The 14806-nt window shown below is 40.0% G+C and overlaps 1 protein-coding gene across 3 annotated transcripts; it reads left to right on the forward strand.

Moving 5' to 3' along the window:
* The first annotated feature begins 1907 nt into the window (after nt 1–1907).
* On the forward strand, nt 1908–14185 carry UPP1 (uridine phosphorylase 1). 3 transcript variants are annotated; one of them, XM_051799034.1, is made up of 8 exons: nt 1908–2214; nt 4804–4868; nt 7719–7836; nt 8343–8501; nt 9562–9676; nt 10137–10346; nt 11430–11576; nt 13027–14185. In XM_051799034.1, the coding sequence occupies exons 2-8, from the start codon at nt 4816–4818 to the stop codon at nt 13164–13166; spliced, it is 942 nt and encodes a 313-aa protein (XP_051654994.1). In that variant the 5' UTR covers nt 1908–2214; nt 4804–4815; the 3' UTR covers nt 13167–14185. The 3 variants fall into 3 exon arrangements, with proteins under 3 accessions (XP_051654994.1, XP_051654993.1, XP_051654995.1); XM_051799033.1 differs by lacking the exon at nt 1908–2214 and adding an exon at nt 2235–2352; XM_051799035.1 differs by lacking the exon at nt 1908–2214 and adding an exon at nt 2277–2342 and having other exon boundaries at nt 4803–4868.
* Nucleotides 14186–14806: the final 621 nt, after the last annotated feature.

Genomic DNA, 14806 nt, shown 5'->3' on the forward strand with positions numbered 1-14806 from the left:
AATGTAATTACATATTATGCTATAGTCTGGGAAAAAAAAAGCTAGAAATAGAAATATAAGAGTTCAGTCTTGGCACATTTTTTCCTCCTATTAATAGTTTTAATGATACAAAACATCCAGAGTGAATGAGGAATCAAAATGCAGTGAATAAAACAGCTGCACTGAATTATTTGACAAATCGACTATAAAAATGGTATATGGTAGGCAGAAAGGAGAATATGTTTGATAATTAAAGGACAGACAACCTTACTTTCCAAAGATGCGAATTTTCATCATGCAATATAAAAATCTGAGGCCAATTACATATTGTTGTTATAACCCCAGCACGTAGCTGTGTATTTTTCACCCTTCTAAAACAACATTAACATATTGTATTTGTACTTAGGAGGTATCTTTCCCACTAAATCTAAATAGAATGAAAACCTAAACACTACAGAAACCAGGAGACTAAAAGGACATTTAAAGTTTTCTAGAGGTGACTGAGAGCAAAGGTTACTATCAATTATCAGACTCATCGAAATGCATAATTTATTGAATGTTTCACACAAGATAACTATAGTAACCTGATTATTTACAAAAGAAGCCATTTACATTGTTTATTCTCTTGATATATAGCTAAATGGAAAACGTCCTTAAAGCTAGAGCAGATTTTTCAGTGGACCCTGAGATGAAAGGGTAGGTAATATTCCTGTTTAAAGGAAAGGTTTCTTCCACAAAATTAAAACACTCTTCTAAGGTGCTTGTCCATTACCATAGCTTGAAAGTCTTGACATATATTCAAGGAACAGGAAAACAGAAGATGGATTAGAAGGCTTTGCTTCTGTTTTACCCACTGGAAATACAAACAAGTTGAAGAGGTTATGTTTTTCTGACTTTGTTGAGCAATTCCTCTTGCATGTTGTTCATGCCTAGAAATGCATCTGTGTGCAGGGGATTTCTCTCTTTTGTATTCCCATACGAAGTCCTTTGGTGTGAGACAGAATATTAAATTTTACTCTAAATGCGCCGTACGTGATTTTGCAATACATACATCCCAGCAATGCCTTGTGCCCAATGTTTTTACCATCCTCAGGCACAGAAGATTCTGCACCAAGCAGGTTTTAGTTGCTCTGTATCCCAAGAATTCCCTACTGTGACAAACTACAGAGTGGTTCTGGTATAAAAAAATATTTTTAAAATTGTGTTGTAGAATTGTGGGTTTTCAGTTACTGTACGAATAACATTAAATTTACACTTACAGTGTGATTTATGATTTTTTTTTTTTTTGCTATGTTAACCTTTGATCAACCCTGAAGTGGTCAGGCAGCTGGACTAAATGGTCACTGTGTTAACTAAAATAGAGAAACCTCTGAGATTCAGTTTGTGAATTTTAGCAGGTAGGCATTCTTTATTATGATGTGCTGCATGATCACAGCACGCTGGGTGCCCTGGGAATCAGCTCACCGAAGTGCACACAAAGGTAGCTCCACTGCAGCTTATATGTCAGCATTACTTGCTTATTCATTCTTTGTTCCCCGTATTCCTGTTACATATTCATGACATTTCTAAGACTTATTAGCATATATACGTATCCTTATAATGTCTCTGAGGGGCTTCATTGGGGGTCTCTGGTGGTCATCTATGTCTCGAGGCCCCAAAGTTCTAAGCAACTGCCTTATGAACTTCTTTAAGACAGTACCCTTGGTTATAAAGTAACTTGGTGCTGTTTGGCTGGCTGCCTCAGTTCCCTTCTTCGCTGTTTCCTTACTTTGCTTGGTTAGTCCTTTTAAATCACTTGGCTCAGCTATATGCAGCTTCTAGGGCACATTCCGCTGCAAAAACTATTAGTTCTTGTGACAACTCAAAACTCGGCTATCAGTTGTAGGTCCCTTCCAACTCAATAGTCAGTTCCAAGCAGCCGAAGCCATCCCTGCCGGGAAAGCGGCCGGCGCGGTTACAGCCGGGAGGTACCGACACACGGGCAGACACAGGCACCGACACACGGGCAGACACAGGCACCGACGCCCGCACAGTCCGACCCGACTCCACCATCCCTGGCGTGCCCACACCTGCGTGCATATCTGTATCTCTGGGATAAGGTCCTTCCGAACCCCAGTGCCCTGGCGGCAGAGCTCAACTCTTCCCGCACTCCGGCTGCGTTGCTCCCGCTCGCTGTGCCCGCCCCGGAACACGACTGTTCCCGCACAGTCGGGCCGCCCTCCCGCAGCGTGCACGGTGAGCAGGGGGTTAACCGGGCCCTGGGTGGGGCGGTGCCGCCGCCGGCGGGAGGTGGCTCAGCCGAGCGCCCCGCACCTCTCCCGGCAGCAGCGAGCGGCTCTCCTCGTTTCCCAGCGGCGGCTCCCGTCGCCCCCGGTGAGAGCCGCGTCCCGCCGGGCGCCGCGCAGCAGGAGCGGCGGGGTGGGGGTGCTCGGGGTGTCTCTCAACCTTCAGGGGGGCGGTGGGGGGAGCGCGTGGGAAAGGGCGGGACGGCGGGCGCAGGGGTCGGTTCCGTCGAGCGCTGTTCTCGGCGCTGTCCGGGCGGACGGGGCCGGTTGCCTTGTCTGCGGGGCCGGGGCAGCGCTCCGGCAGCAGCGAGAAGCGGCGGGGCGGCCTCCGGAGGGGACCCGCGGGGTAAAATCAGTTTTGCAGCGACTTCATCTTTTCCTGATGATGGATCAACGCCGAACCAGAGCTTTTCCGTACAGAAGCTGTTGGCTGTTGGCTTTCTTCAAAAAATGACGGGTGTGGGGAGGATGTGAAAGATGGCAATTGTAATGAATCCTGCATGGTTTTAAAACACCAGTCTGAGGATTTAGAGGTTTAGATGAGATGCGAGTTCTTCACTCTTGAGGATGCTAGGAATTTTCACTATGAGGGTGGTGAGACACTGGAGCAGGTTGCCCAGAGAAGTTGTGTGATGCCCCATCCCTGGAAGTGTTCAAGTCCAGGCTGGATGGAGCTCTGAGCTCTCTGTTTTAGTGAAAGGTGTCCCTATCCGTGGAGGAGGGGTTGGAACTAGATGATCTTTAGGGTGCCTTCTGACCCAAACCATCCTATGATGTGCATACATGTTAAAGCAGACCATGCCCTTTCTTGAGCTGAATCAGGAGCATATTGTCGAATGTCAGTTTTAACTTAGGCTGAGGCAGACTACAGAAACTTTTGACGTGGCTGTAAAAGTTTCCATCTGTTTAGACAGTGTGAGAGTTTTGTGGCTTTACATTAACTCGCTGCTTGTCAGCTACTACCTGATTGCTGGCAAGGTCTGCCATGGGAAAGCTGCTTTATGTTTGCTCCTTACTATCCATTCTTGCCAAGGCACCTGCAGCCAAATGCTGTTGGAGAGGGTATGCTGGACCTTTGGACCATCAGAACTTTGTTCTCAGTTTTTTGAAGTATATCATTATTTAAGGGATCACAGAACGAAGAACACTGTTAAAAATCACATGGATGCTAAATACTGTGAACAACAGCTGAATTAATATCCTCGGTTTGTTTGTAACCCTATGTCATCCCAGTACATAAAAATCACTTTGCTGTTTCTTCTTCTTAACTTCCAACTCCTCTATATAACTTCCAACTCCTCTTTAGTAGGGCTCATGGCACTGTAGTTTTCTTGGAAGAAATGATGCATTTTTCCTGTAATTTCCTGTAGTAGCTGACTCAAATCATACCACCGTAAGGATGGGTAATTGATTCTGAAAGCGACTTTTATACTCTACCTCCTTGAGCACAGGTGGTTGTACACAGTATATCTAGTACATGTGAAGTTTAGGTCTGTTTAATAAAGCTTAATATTTTAAATGAAGAAAACTAATTGTCTATATAATTTTTAATACATTTCCATTATTCAGTGGCTTTTAACAGGCAAGTCTGTGGTTTATTTTGTTTGTTTTTCACTTCTCTCAAAATTCACATATGATGTAATTCTATTGCAAGACCAATTTCTTTCTGTCTCCTTGTGATCCTGGCAAAACTTTGTGATTCAGTACTTCCCAGAAGGGCATTCCCAGAAAGTATCAACTTCGGCACGTAGCCTTAGTCACTTCTGAAAATAATAACAAATGAGTCGTTCTGTAATTATAATTCTGTCTTTGTATCAGCACCAAAGCCTTAGTGATGCATTTGCCTGTTTAAATATAAAGAAGAATGCAGAAAGGAGAAGGCTTTGGGTATAGGTTAGGGCAATGGATCAGCAAAAGAGATTTTCAGGATGGATGATAAGCTGAAGCGCTGTGCCTTTTTGGAGTCATGTTTTACTTTCGTGTTCCTTGCCTTTACGCTGTGGCAGACAAAAGGGTTCTTAAGGTCAGTAGGAAGAGTTTAATGAAGAGGATATTATGAGTAAGATGCTTCCTGGACTTGGGTTTCGGGCATCTGACAGTTAGAGCTGAACTCTGTAGACTTTCTGGAGCCAGACGTGGAAGGGGGCTGAAGCTGGTTCAGAAGTTCCTGTTGCTGTGGGAGGTACGGAAAAAAGAGGGTTAGTTAGCAATGAGACTTGCCTCTCTCTGTCTCATGAGCCTGCTGCTGCTCATAGCACAGGACAGAGGCAGTTGTGAGGTGGGGGTTATGTTAGCAAGGGATTAGTTTAAGCTTGAGGGTTTTGAAAGTGGTGATGAATTATGGTGATGCTCAGCCATAAAAATTGTAGATGCTCTTTTTGCTACAGTTATAAAAGCTGTAGTGTGGCTGGATTATTTGGGGGATTTAATATTCATGAGAGTTATAGATACAGAAGGTTTCTCTCACTATTAATGCTTCTAGGTTTACAGATGGGACTATTCTGATGTGCTTATATCTATTTTTTTAATACAATTCTAGGTATAAACACACATGGCTCCTGGTGCCTCAAATGAGAAGAAAACTGATGATGAACAGGCTTCAAAGTAAGACTCAGAAATTAATTACTTTGTCCAAGTTTACACTTAACCTTTCTCCCCAAACTCATTACACACTCATTAAGTTAAGGTACGATGCAAATATTGATTATAACATCAAGTATCCAATAGGAGCTGTTTTGACAAATGGATGCTTTATTGCTTTACCACACCTACACAGAGCAAGCCATTTTCCTTTGTCTGAACGGTGATTTTTTCCAAGCCTGAGTGATGTTTTTATTTATTGATTTATTTTAATCCGGTGAGCTACTGAAATATTGACTTTGGTTGCTGCATATGGCCAGACCTACCTGCTTCAAGAGTTGAAACAAATATTTCAGTGTGTTTCTCTAATCCTTACTGTAAGCTTATTTTACTAATACCATACATGCATGTTTAGTCTTCAGATACTTGTATTTTGCTTAAAACCTCAGAAGTTGTAGATGCCTTACAATAGCTGGAGGGAAATAAATTTTCTTCTCCTGAGATTTTCATGCCAAAGATTTTTATCAAGCAAACTTTGCCTCTACTGTAAATCCATGGCATTGGTCCTATGTACACATAAAAATATGTTTGTTTTTATTGCCCATTTTACCTTAGGGTCCAAGTCTACAATTGGATGTGCAGATAAGCTGTGCAAATTGGTAATGGCCCTGCGCTGCAGTGAGGTGGGGGCTCGGAGAGTGTTGTTGGTGAGATGAAAAAGGTGGAATATAGCCATGGCTGAGGAAGGAGGCTGTGTTTTGCCAGGCATGAGGACAGTGGTGTTGGCACACACCACATGAGTTTCCCTGTAGTTTCAATAGAGGCCTCGCCTTTTCCCACTTTATTTCCTGAAGAGAAGCTTTTATTGCTGGTGTTCTCATAAAGAAGGAAATATTTCTTTTTTGCTTGCCTGAGAACAAACTGTAAAGTGATTTCAAATCATATCCTATTTGTATGTAAAAGCCATTCCAATGAACATCAGCACAGCCGGATATTGGATCTGCATTAGTGAGTGACCCAGTAAATAAGGGTAGGGAGTCCCACAAAAATGAACAGGAATAATTCAGGGAAGGCAGCCTGGGAATTCTGCTCACATGAGCTGGCAGACTCCAAGGCTGTCTTTGCCTTCCTGATGAGCCATAAACCTGCTCTTTAGTTCTTCCAGAGTCAAACAGGTCTCTTGGAAGGAAGAACAAAGGCAGCCAGTCTTTGGTTCCACCTCAGGCAGGATTTGTATGAAGAGAGGCAAATGGGACCCATCAGAGATGGAAGCGAATTCCTACTGAAGGGGTGAATGGACCAGCTGCCTGAGTGGGCAGCTCCTTCAGTTGCTGAAGGTGGTTGTCTGTGGTGGGCAAGAACAGATAGAGTGGGTTGGGATGACACTTCTTTCCTTGGTTGTGCAGTTGTTACTGGATAGTTAGTGATACTGGAAAGAGAATGCCAAGAACAGAAGTAATTGCTGTACTCAGAATGTTTGGGTTGTAACTATTTGCTTTCTGAGGAATAGTTCAGTGACCTCATCTTGGCCGCTGTAGGCTTTCTAAGGTAACCCATACATCCTGCGCTGGACTGGCAGGTAGGACCTACATAGGACCTACAGGAAAGCTTTTCCAGGGAGGCATTAGAAGGCAGACAAAATAACCTAAACCATCAAAAATAGCACTAAATGCCTCTGTTCAGAGTTGTTCCTGCAAAGTCCTAATGCTTTTTTGCATAAAATTCAGGTGAACGTTTTGTTTGTCTCCTCTGACAAAGCAGTTTGAATTTGCTGAGCCGTGTTGTGCCTGAAGTGAGCCTCCATTAAGCCATTAATTAAGCTAACCCATCTTCTTGTGTCTGAAAGCTATTTACTACTTGATTCCATCTCTCAGAAATTACTTTGAAGTACTGGCCAGGGTTCTGCTTAAGCTTGTGATTATTGACTAGTCTTTCCTACCTGTTTCAATTGAACTTAAAACATCAAGCACAGAAGGCAGACAGTTTATGAATCATGCAGCTTGTTTAGGTAGTCCACTGTTGAATTTTCCACGAAGGTGATCCCATATGCCAAGTAGTTCAGGTTTCCCTCTTTGGCCTGTCATTTCCTGGCTCTTCAGACAGATCAATTTTTATTTTTCTTTTAAGCTGTATCACTTCCTTACAAGAGGCAACTTAAGAAGAAATTAATTCTTTTTACCTCTTCCTCTCTTTTCCCTTTTTGTTGATTTTTTCCCCTCCTATGGTTTTTTCTTTGCTTCAGATTTCCATTTTCCTCTTTCCTCTCCTATTTCAGATTCTCTGTACCCTTATCAGTCTCATGCTGTAGGATATTTTTCCTCCTGCGTTTATGACACAGGGAGACAAACTGACAGAAATCCACTTCATGCCTGTCTATAAAGCCCAAATTATCCCCTCCTTCTCAGGTAGCTGGTGGTGGTGGTGGTGAGTTTCAGTCAAAACAGGTTGTTTGCTTTTCAGCTTTGCTATAGATTGTCTTTGTAGTAAGGTAGTCTACTGAATATTCCCTGGTCCTGCTCCTATTTTTCTGTTCACCATAAAGACCCACTGTGGTTCACAGCTTTAATATTGTTTAAGGTGAATGTTGCACAGTTGCAAATGCATCCTAGCAGCTGGACTTTTCTTCAGCAATTTCATTCTGTGCAATGAATGGAATATTAAATGTCATATGTGATTTATTACAGGATGTATGGCAGTTACAAAATTTTGGATTTCCTTAACGCAATGCATGAGGAACCAAAATTACGTAGTGCAGGCATACATATGGGTGTGGTATTTCCCAGCTCTGACTGGTTGACTTTGAAGAATTGGCATCTGTTCAACATGTGGGTTTGTATGCACTCTATATGTTTCACAATGCTGCTGTCTTGGCAGAGAGAATTTTATCCATCTGTGCAACCCTCACCTGGAGAAAATGAAAGAAGACATCCTGTACCATTTTGCTCTTGGGACTGGTACCCATGATTTTCCGGCACTGTTTGGAGATGTAAAGGTAAGATACTTTGCTCTGTGCAGCAAGCCTCATCTTTTCTGCAGAAAATGAAAGAGTAGCTGTCTTCAAAATAGGACTAAATGTGTCAGTGTACCACTGATTGAGGAGTGAATGCAAAGTGGAAAAGTTTTTGTGGGTTCTTGTCACTTTCTGTATCTAAAAAAGTTGGGGATAATCGTTTTTGACTGTCTCTTTCCATTCAGTAAAAAGGCAAATGCTGTAGGCTCTATTCAGTTAGAACTCCTGTTTATTGGGTCTTCATGCCAATATTTGTCTTTTACTAGTTTAAACAGGATGAAGGCATTTGAGTGCTATGTAGACAGGTGAGGGTTTTTTCCATGATTTTTCTTCATGATGTTTTAGACTGATTATGAGAAGAACTATATCTGGGAATAACTTAGTGTTTACTGAAAGTGTTTGCATATACTCATGTTGTTCTTTGGATGTTCTTTGACATAACTGAATTATGCAACTGGTTTTGCTTTGTTGAATACCGTCCACCGCAGTTTGTGTGTGTTGGAGGAAGCCCTTCACGGATGAAAGCTTTTATTGCCTACATAGCGGAGGAGCTGGGGCTTGGAAGCACTGGTTGTGACTACCCCAACATCTGTGCGGGCACTGACCGCTACGCCATGTACAAAGTGGGACCTGTTCTGTCTGTCAGTGTAAGTACCTCATGTCATCTGATACGGGACACAGTTCAGCGATGCTGTTCAAAGTAGAAAATATGAATGCACGTTTCTTTTAAACACTCAATAGACTGAGTAAGGCTGTTAAGTTTGTATCAGCCATGATCAAAATAATGCAGCCAGCTAATTAAGACTTCCTTTTCAGCCCTTTCTCATAAGAGGGAAAGCCTCCAGCACCTTCCTTCCTTCTTGCATCCTTTTTTCTCAGTGTACCTCTGAGGTGTTGCAGGAATGGTGTTATCACTTTTTTAAGAAGACTTACTGTTGCCTCATCCCTGTTCTGTACCCTATGTAATGGGGGAAAAATGTCACTTGAGATATGTGGGGTACTGGAGAAAATGGCTATATCACATCCAGAGCTGCATCTCTGCAATGGCACTGTCAAATATGCTACTATAGCTTAAGACTAGCATGTCATGGGACTGGTGCTGCCAACTCATATATGCATTTTAAAACTTCATACCTTTAATTTGTAAATACAATTACATATTTCAATTGCAATTGCAAAACTGTAATATTACTCTGCACCCTTTCTTTCGATCTGTAATTATCATAGTGTTGTGCAAGTTAAGGTGGACTTCTATTTGCTGAACATTGAGACTAAACCATGATGTCTTTTGTTTTGAAAATAATTTAGCTTAACTATTCACTAGCACTTCAGGTTGGTGAAAAAGTCAGAGTGGGGTTTTTCTTGTGTTTAGGAAATGTTCCATGATGAAGTGCATTAGTCAGCGATTGGGAAAGGACACTGATTGTACTCTTGAAAATTTTACATTTAGAAATGTAAAATTTCTAAAAATAAGTCATGATTTTTAGAAATATTGTATTTCATCCACAATCTACCAAAGCCAGTGGGAGTCTCTCTGTTTATATGTAATAGCCTCTCAGTAGGCCCAGAGACTGGGGATTTTGTGGGAGTGAGTTAGGTGGCATTTGGAAAAAAATACCAGAAAGGAGAAAATGTTCAGCTCCTTTTTCCATATATATTTTGCATTATCTATATGACTGTGGAGTATGAATTTCTGCTTTTTTTCAGCATGGTATGGGCATTCCTTCTATTTCAATCATGTTGCATGAGCTGATCAAATTGTTGTATCATGCCAAGTGTTCCAACATAACCATCATTCGCATTGGCACCTCTGGTGGAATAGGTATTTTCCCTCTTGATTTCTGTTTTATTTCTGTAAACATAAGTATCTTTGTAGGAAAGTTGGGCATCTCTCTTTGTGTAAGTGATTGATGGTCAAAACAGTTTTCCACAGGAGATGAATAATTTTTCTTCTGTAATTTTGAAAGTAAAGGCAAAACCTGCCTTTTGATAGAGAATATGCACTTAAGAGATCTGGATGTGAGAAGGACCTTCTTGTCCTCTATGTAAATATGATATAAGAAAGAACATATAGTGAAAAAGAAAAAATTCAATTCTTTCAGAAATTATTTGTAATAATAAATGGAAGCAGATAGGCATGGGCAGAAAATTCTCCTGATGAATTCAGGGGCAAAATTACCACCTATAAAAGAAGCAGGATTGAGTCAAGATATATGTTTTATGTGTGTGGAAACAAAGTGTTAACTGCATTGTGAAGTTATATCTATTTCTTTTTACTGCAGGTCTGGAGCCAGGCTCAGTGGTTATAACTAGGCAGTCTGTAGATGCCACCTTCAAACCTCAGTTGGAACAGGTTGTTCTGGGAAAGACAGTAATTCGCAGTACTAACCTAGATGAACAGCTGGCTAAGGAGCTGATGCAGTGCAGTAAAGAAATCGGTCAGTTCAACACAGTCATTGGGAACACCATGTGCACTTTGGATTTCTATGAGGGTAAGGCTGGTGACAGACTAACAGAAAATTATTGGTAAGAAGCAAGAGATAAATATTGGATAATATAACATTAAGCTTCCAGTTCACTGAACAGAACGCATTCCTTACTGTGGGTTGTCTCACCAATCGTAATGAACCAGTTCTTCATCTGCATAAAATTAAGCATTGTACTTACCAGTTTGCTGTATTAAACTTTTAATTTTGTGGAGATGCTCCTCCAGCTTTAATAGATTCTCTGAAGTACATATAGTCTACTATACACTTCTCATGTACTTGTCAGGTATATTTGTCACAAATAGAGGAATGAGAATTATTTGTGACTGGTTTGGGGTTGGTTTTCTTTGCACTGATTAAATACCTAAAGTAAATATTTTCTAAAAGAATTGTTGTAACTTGTTTCATTTTGAGCAAAGCAGTGATCAGACAATTGAAGACAATATTTTGCCGAGTTGTGTCAGTACTGCTTTGTAGGAGGCACAAACCTCCAAGGCTTACTTTGGATAAACATACAGACATTCAGGTGTTTTTCTGATCTCCTAAATCTATATATTTATAAATGGCACCTGATCCCACTTTCTCAAAAAATTATAATAATATTGCCTAGTTAGCTTAAGAGACCCTTCATCTCGTACCTTAGAGAGTCTGTAACTAATAAAGTATTCATCCTTTCAAAGTAGAAACACAAAAACATTTTCAAACCTGGCAATTTTTCTAGATAGTGATTAAACATATTAAAAATGCAGCACTTGCATACAACTTAAGATTTGTTGCTGAATTTTTATGCTTGCTGTACATACGGGAATCTACTATGTACAGTTTCCTGTTTATGAATTTGAGAATTTAAGCTGAAGAAGACCAGTTAAATTGCCATGATTCACATTATAAAAAATACAACTATTATGTGGAACCTCTAGCAATAGCTAAGAATCATTTTTTCCTATTTGTCTTGTGTGCAAAAATAAAGAGAAGTAGTAGTAGAAGCTGAACACTGCATAGGGGAAACTGTAATAACTAGATGTTTTCAAAACTGAATTTGCTCTGTGACTTCATCACTCTGAAATTTTCCACAAAATTACTTTCTAGGACAGGGCAGGTTGGATGGTGCAATCTGCTTATATGATGAAGAAGAAAAACTCCAATATTTGAAGAAAGCTTATGATTCTGGTGTCAGAAACATTGAGATGGAGTCTTCCGTATTTGCTGCAATGTGTAATCTCAGCGGTGTCAAAGGTAAACCAACTTAGTCACTTTATCCAACCTACAGGAATTTTTCTGCAGGGAGTTTGTGGTTAAAAACTGCAAATGAAGTGTTAACATACCTTCTGCGCATAAAAAAGAAAACCCAATGGTTCTGCTTATAATTTTGTTGCTGCAATTGCTTGATTTGTATCAGATGTGTCACAACTTATCAAACTTCTTCAAATAGTTTGTTTACAGAGTTTGCTACTGACATTCACTATTCTGGCCCCTGGCAACCATGTAAATCATTTAAATGCCTAATTACCCCTATCATTCATTTGTTATCTTCAGTTAGCTTTTGAAGTTTACAGAGAACAACTGGTTAGTTTAAGCAATCAGGTGATTCTCATATATATAGAACTATACTAACTTTCTATACTGTCATATCAAGTTGAAAATATAAGTATTCTGTGTAGATGTAAGAGTTTGATTCTTAAACAGTTGAAGAGTTTTAGTAGGATCATGAATAAACCATTCCCAATCATAAAATGAATTTTCAAATATTTTACACAAGCTAACTAATTTTCAGCAAAGATCAGGGAAAAAAAAGCAATTACAAATAGTGTCATACAGTGTCTTTCTTCTTACTGTCTAAACTGTCTTCTCTCAGTTTCCTTAGCAAGGGATTTGCCAATTTAAAACACTGGTGTTTCTCAAAGTTCTTAAACTTAAGGAGGAAGTATAAACAAAAAGACCAACAATTATATCAAACATCCTTAGTTCTTACTGATTTGAGTGATTAAAAACCCAACCAGTGGTATCCCTGAGCCATTAGGGAGCCTGGTCCTTTTTGCTGTCTCTGCCTTGTAGGTCTGTAATGTGTATTTTCTGCTTGTGCTCTGCAAATTCCCACTGTCAGAAGCCCCAAACAGAGCACAGTGATAGGGTTGAGTGATAGAGCTCAGCTGGAGCGAAAGGAGGGATTTTGCCTTTGGGGCTGAAAGGCAGCAGATGAACCTGAGATGGTCCATGGGGTCCTCATGTGCTTGCAGTGCTCCCTGTCTATGAATGTGGAAGGGGCTTATCTGCTGCTTCCTGAGGGATGGCACCTACAGCACAGGCACTTGGGCTGGGGTTAAGGGAGACGGCTGTAACTACATCTGCTAGAACAGTGTGTCTAGTCACCTCCTAGCAGTCAAGTCCTGGGTACTTGTGAAATATCCTTCCTATCTAGAAAAACATAAGAATCATGATATAACAATAAGTGTCTACAGCTGCCTGAGCGCTCTGGCTTCATTAATGTAGCAATCTAAGCAATTTCTGACTTATATCCTTCACAGCATGCTAGTACACTAGCATCTTATGGTACTGCACACCCTTTTTTGGGGTTAATTTTCTCTTGTAATTCTTGTCTTCTAGCTGTTCATTCAAATGCTTATGCTTCTGGACTGTACGAGTGCCAGAATATTATTCCTAACTAATCCTGTCTTTTAATTTCTAGCTGCTGTAGTGTGTGTCACTCTTCTGAATCGGCTCGAAGGAGATCAAATCAGCAGCTCACATGATGTCCTTGTGGAGTATCAGCAGAGGCCACAGAAGTTAGTGGGATATTTCATTAAAAAATGTCTTGGGAAAGCATGAAATATCCATCTTTGTTTTCAAGAAAGAGAAGGCCTTTGTACAGATGAACTCACGGTTACAACTTCTGTGCATTACAAGTCTTTTGCCTCAGGATGACTTACAGCATTCCGTGTGTCTGTGGAAGTTAATCATTTATGTCACTGTTCTTTGGGAACTGAATGTGCTGAATGGACTTCAGTTAAGCTTTGCTTAGTTATGTGTTGCTGGATATAAAACTCACTTTTCCATGAACTGGAAAGTGGATCTGTTGTAAAGGACAAGCCTGCTATAATATATAAAAAAGCTTTATTTATCCCTGCTGTAAAAGAAAAAACTAGGAAAGAAATCAAACTTTATTGCCAAATACTTGCAAACCACCAAATTAACTTAAAAATGTTAATCCCTTCCTCATTGTTATAAAAATTATGTAAGTTATAATTGTCTTTGTTGCTTCACTTGTAAAGAAAACTTAAAGTGAATGCAGTTTATTTTTTTTGCAAACTTTGACAAATAAACAATACTATTTTCCTATATTAAAATTAAATGAAATTGCAGAGTGTTGGGACTGAATTTTCTAAGCCTGAAGGACTTGACACTGAGCTGTTGAATATCTGTACTTCTTAGGTGTTTATCCAACCATACTTTAACTATACAATTAAATCAATATCCAGGAAACATTTATGCATTGAAGAACTTGCAATCTTTTGCTGAAGCAAGGCTCCTTCTGCTTATGAAGAGGAATCGGCATTCAGATGTACAGCATGTTCACAGGCCTGTATTATGGTAGCTTTTTTTTTTCCTTTTTTAATTGGTTTTCATCTCCATGTTTTCAGGACAAAACATTCACTGTTGCAATGGTTTCTAGTTCTTCTGAAGAACTGGAGAATATCTATTGACTGTACATACCATCAAAAACCCTTCTGCAGTTGCAGTTTTTTCCATTATTATTGGCCTAAGTGTTTGGAATTTTTTTAGAAATCATACTCATTGCTACTTTGCTGCTCTGATTAGAATATAAATATGTGGTCAGCTAAAGAAAATGTGTTGGAGTTTTTTATTTTCTTCTTTCTACTGGCGTGGGGTGTTCAGTCCTAGAAAAGGTCACAGGTCAAAAGGGTCTGAATAAGCTCTCAGAACAGCTGTTGCTGATCCAGCAAAATGAGATTTGCTTTTTGAGGATTGTAATCTGCACACTATTAACAAGCACAAGAGTTAGAACTATGAGGGTGTGATGTTAGTAGTCAGCACGTTCAGCAAGTGACAGAGACCGGAAGCAATGTGATGGAAACATTCAAAAAGGAAGGGTAACTCTCGTGAACAGAAAACTGCCAATAAGAATCAACCTCCTTAAATTTGATGAATTTTCAGCTGGAGAACAGATTAGTAACTTTTTAAATGTTACTGATTTAATCTTCTTTTAATTTTAAAACCACACTTTCTCATTTAGGATGAGTATGTACAGTGCATGTAAGTTTTCACAGAAAACCTTTTTTCCCTAAGCTTAAAGGAATGAGGTCGGTGGAAATGGCTCCACATTTTGTTTAAACTGTTTATGCCTTGTTTTAAAAAAGTTGTAATAATTAACAAAAAAAAAATCTGTGTTTAACCATGCCTAGTGCTTACCTAGTCATTGACAAAGCTTGTGAGGTCCTTTGGGAAAC

The sequence above is a fragment of the Manacus candei genome, unplaced genomic scaffold (genome assembly GCF_025592945.1).
Source record: "Manacus candei isolate 608988 ecotype Guabito, Panama unplaced genomic scaffold, ASM2559294v1 h1tg000049l, whole genome shotgun sequence".
NCBI classification, from domain to species: domain Eukaryota; kingdom Metazoa; phylum Chordata; class Aves; order Passeriformes; family Pipridae; genus Manacus; species Manacus candei.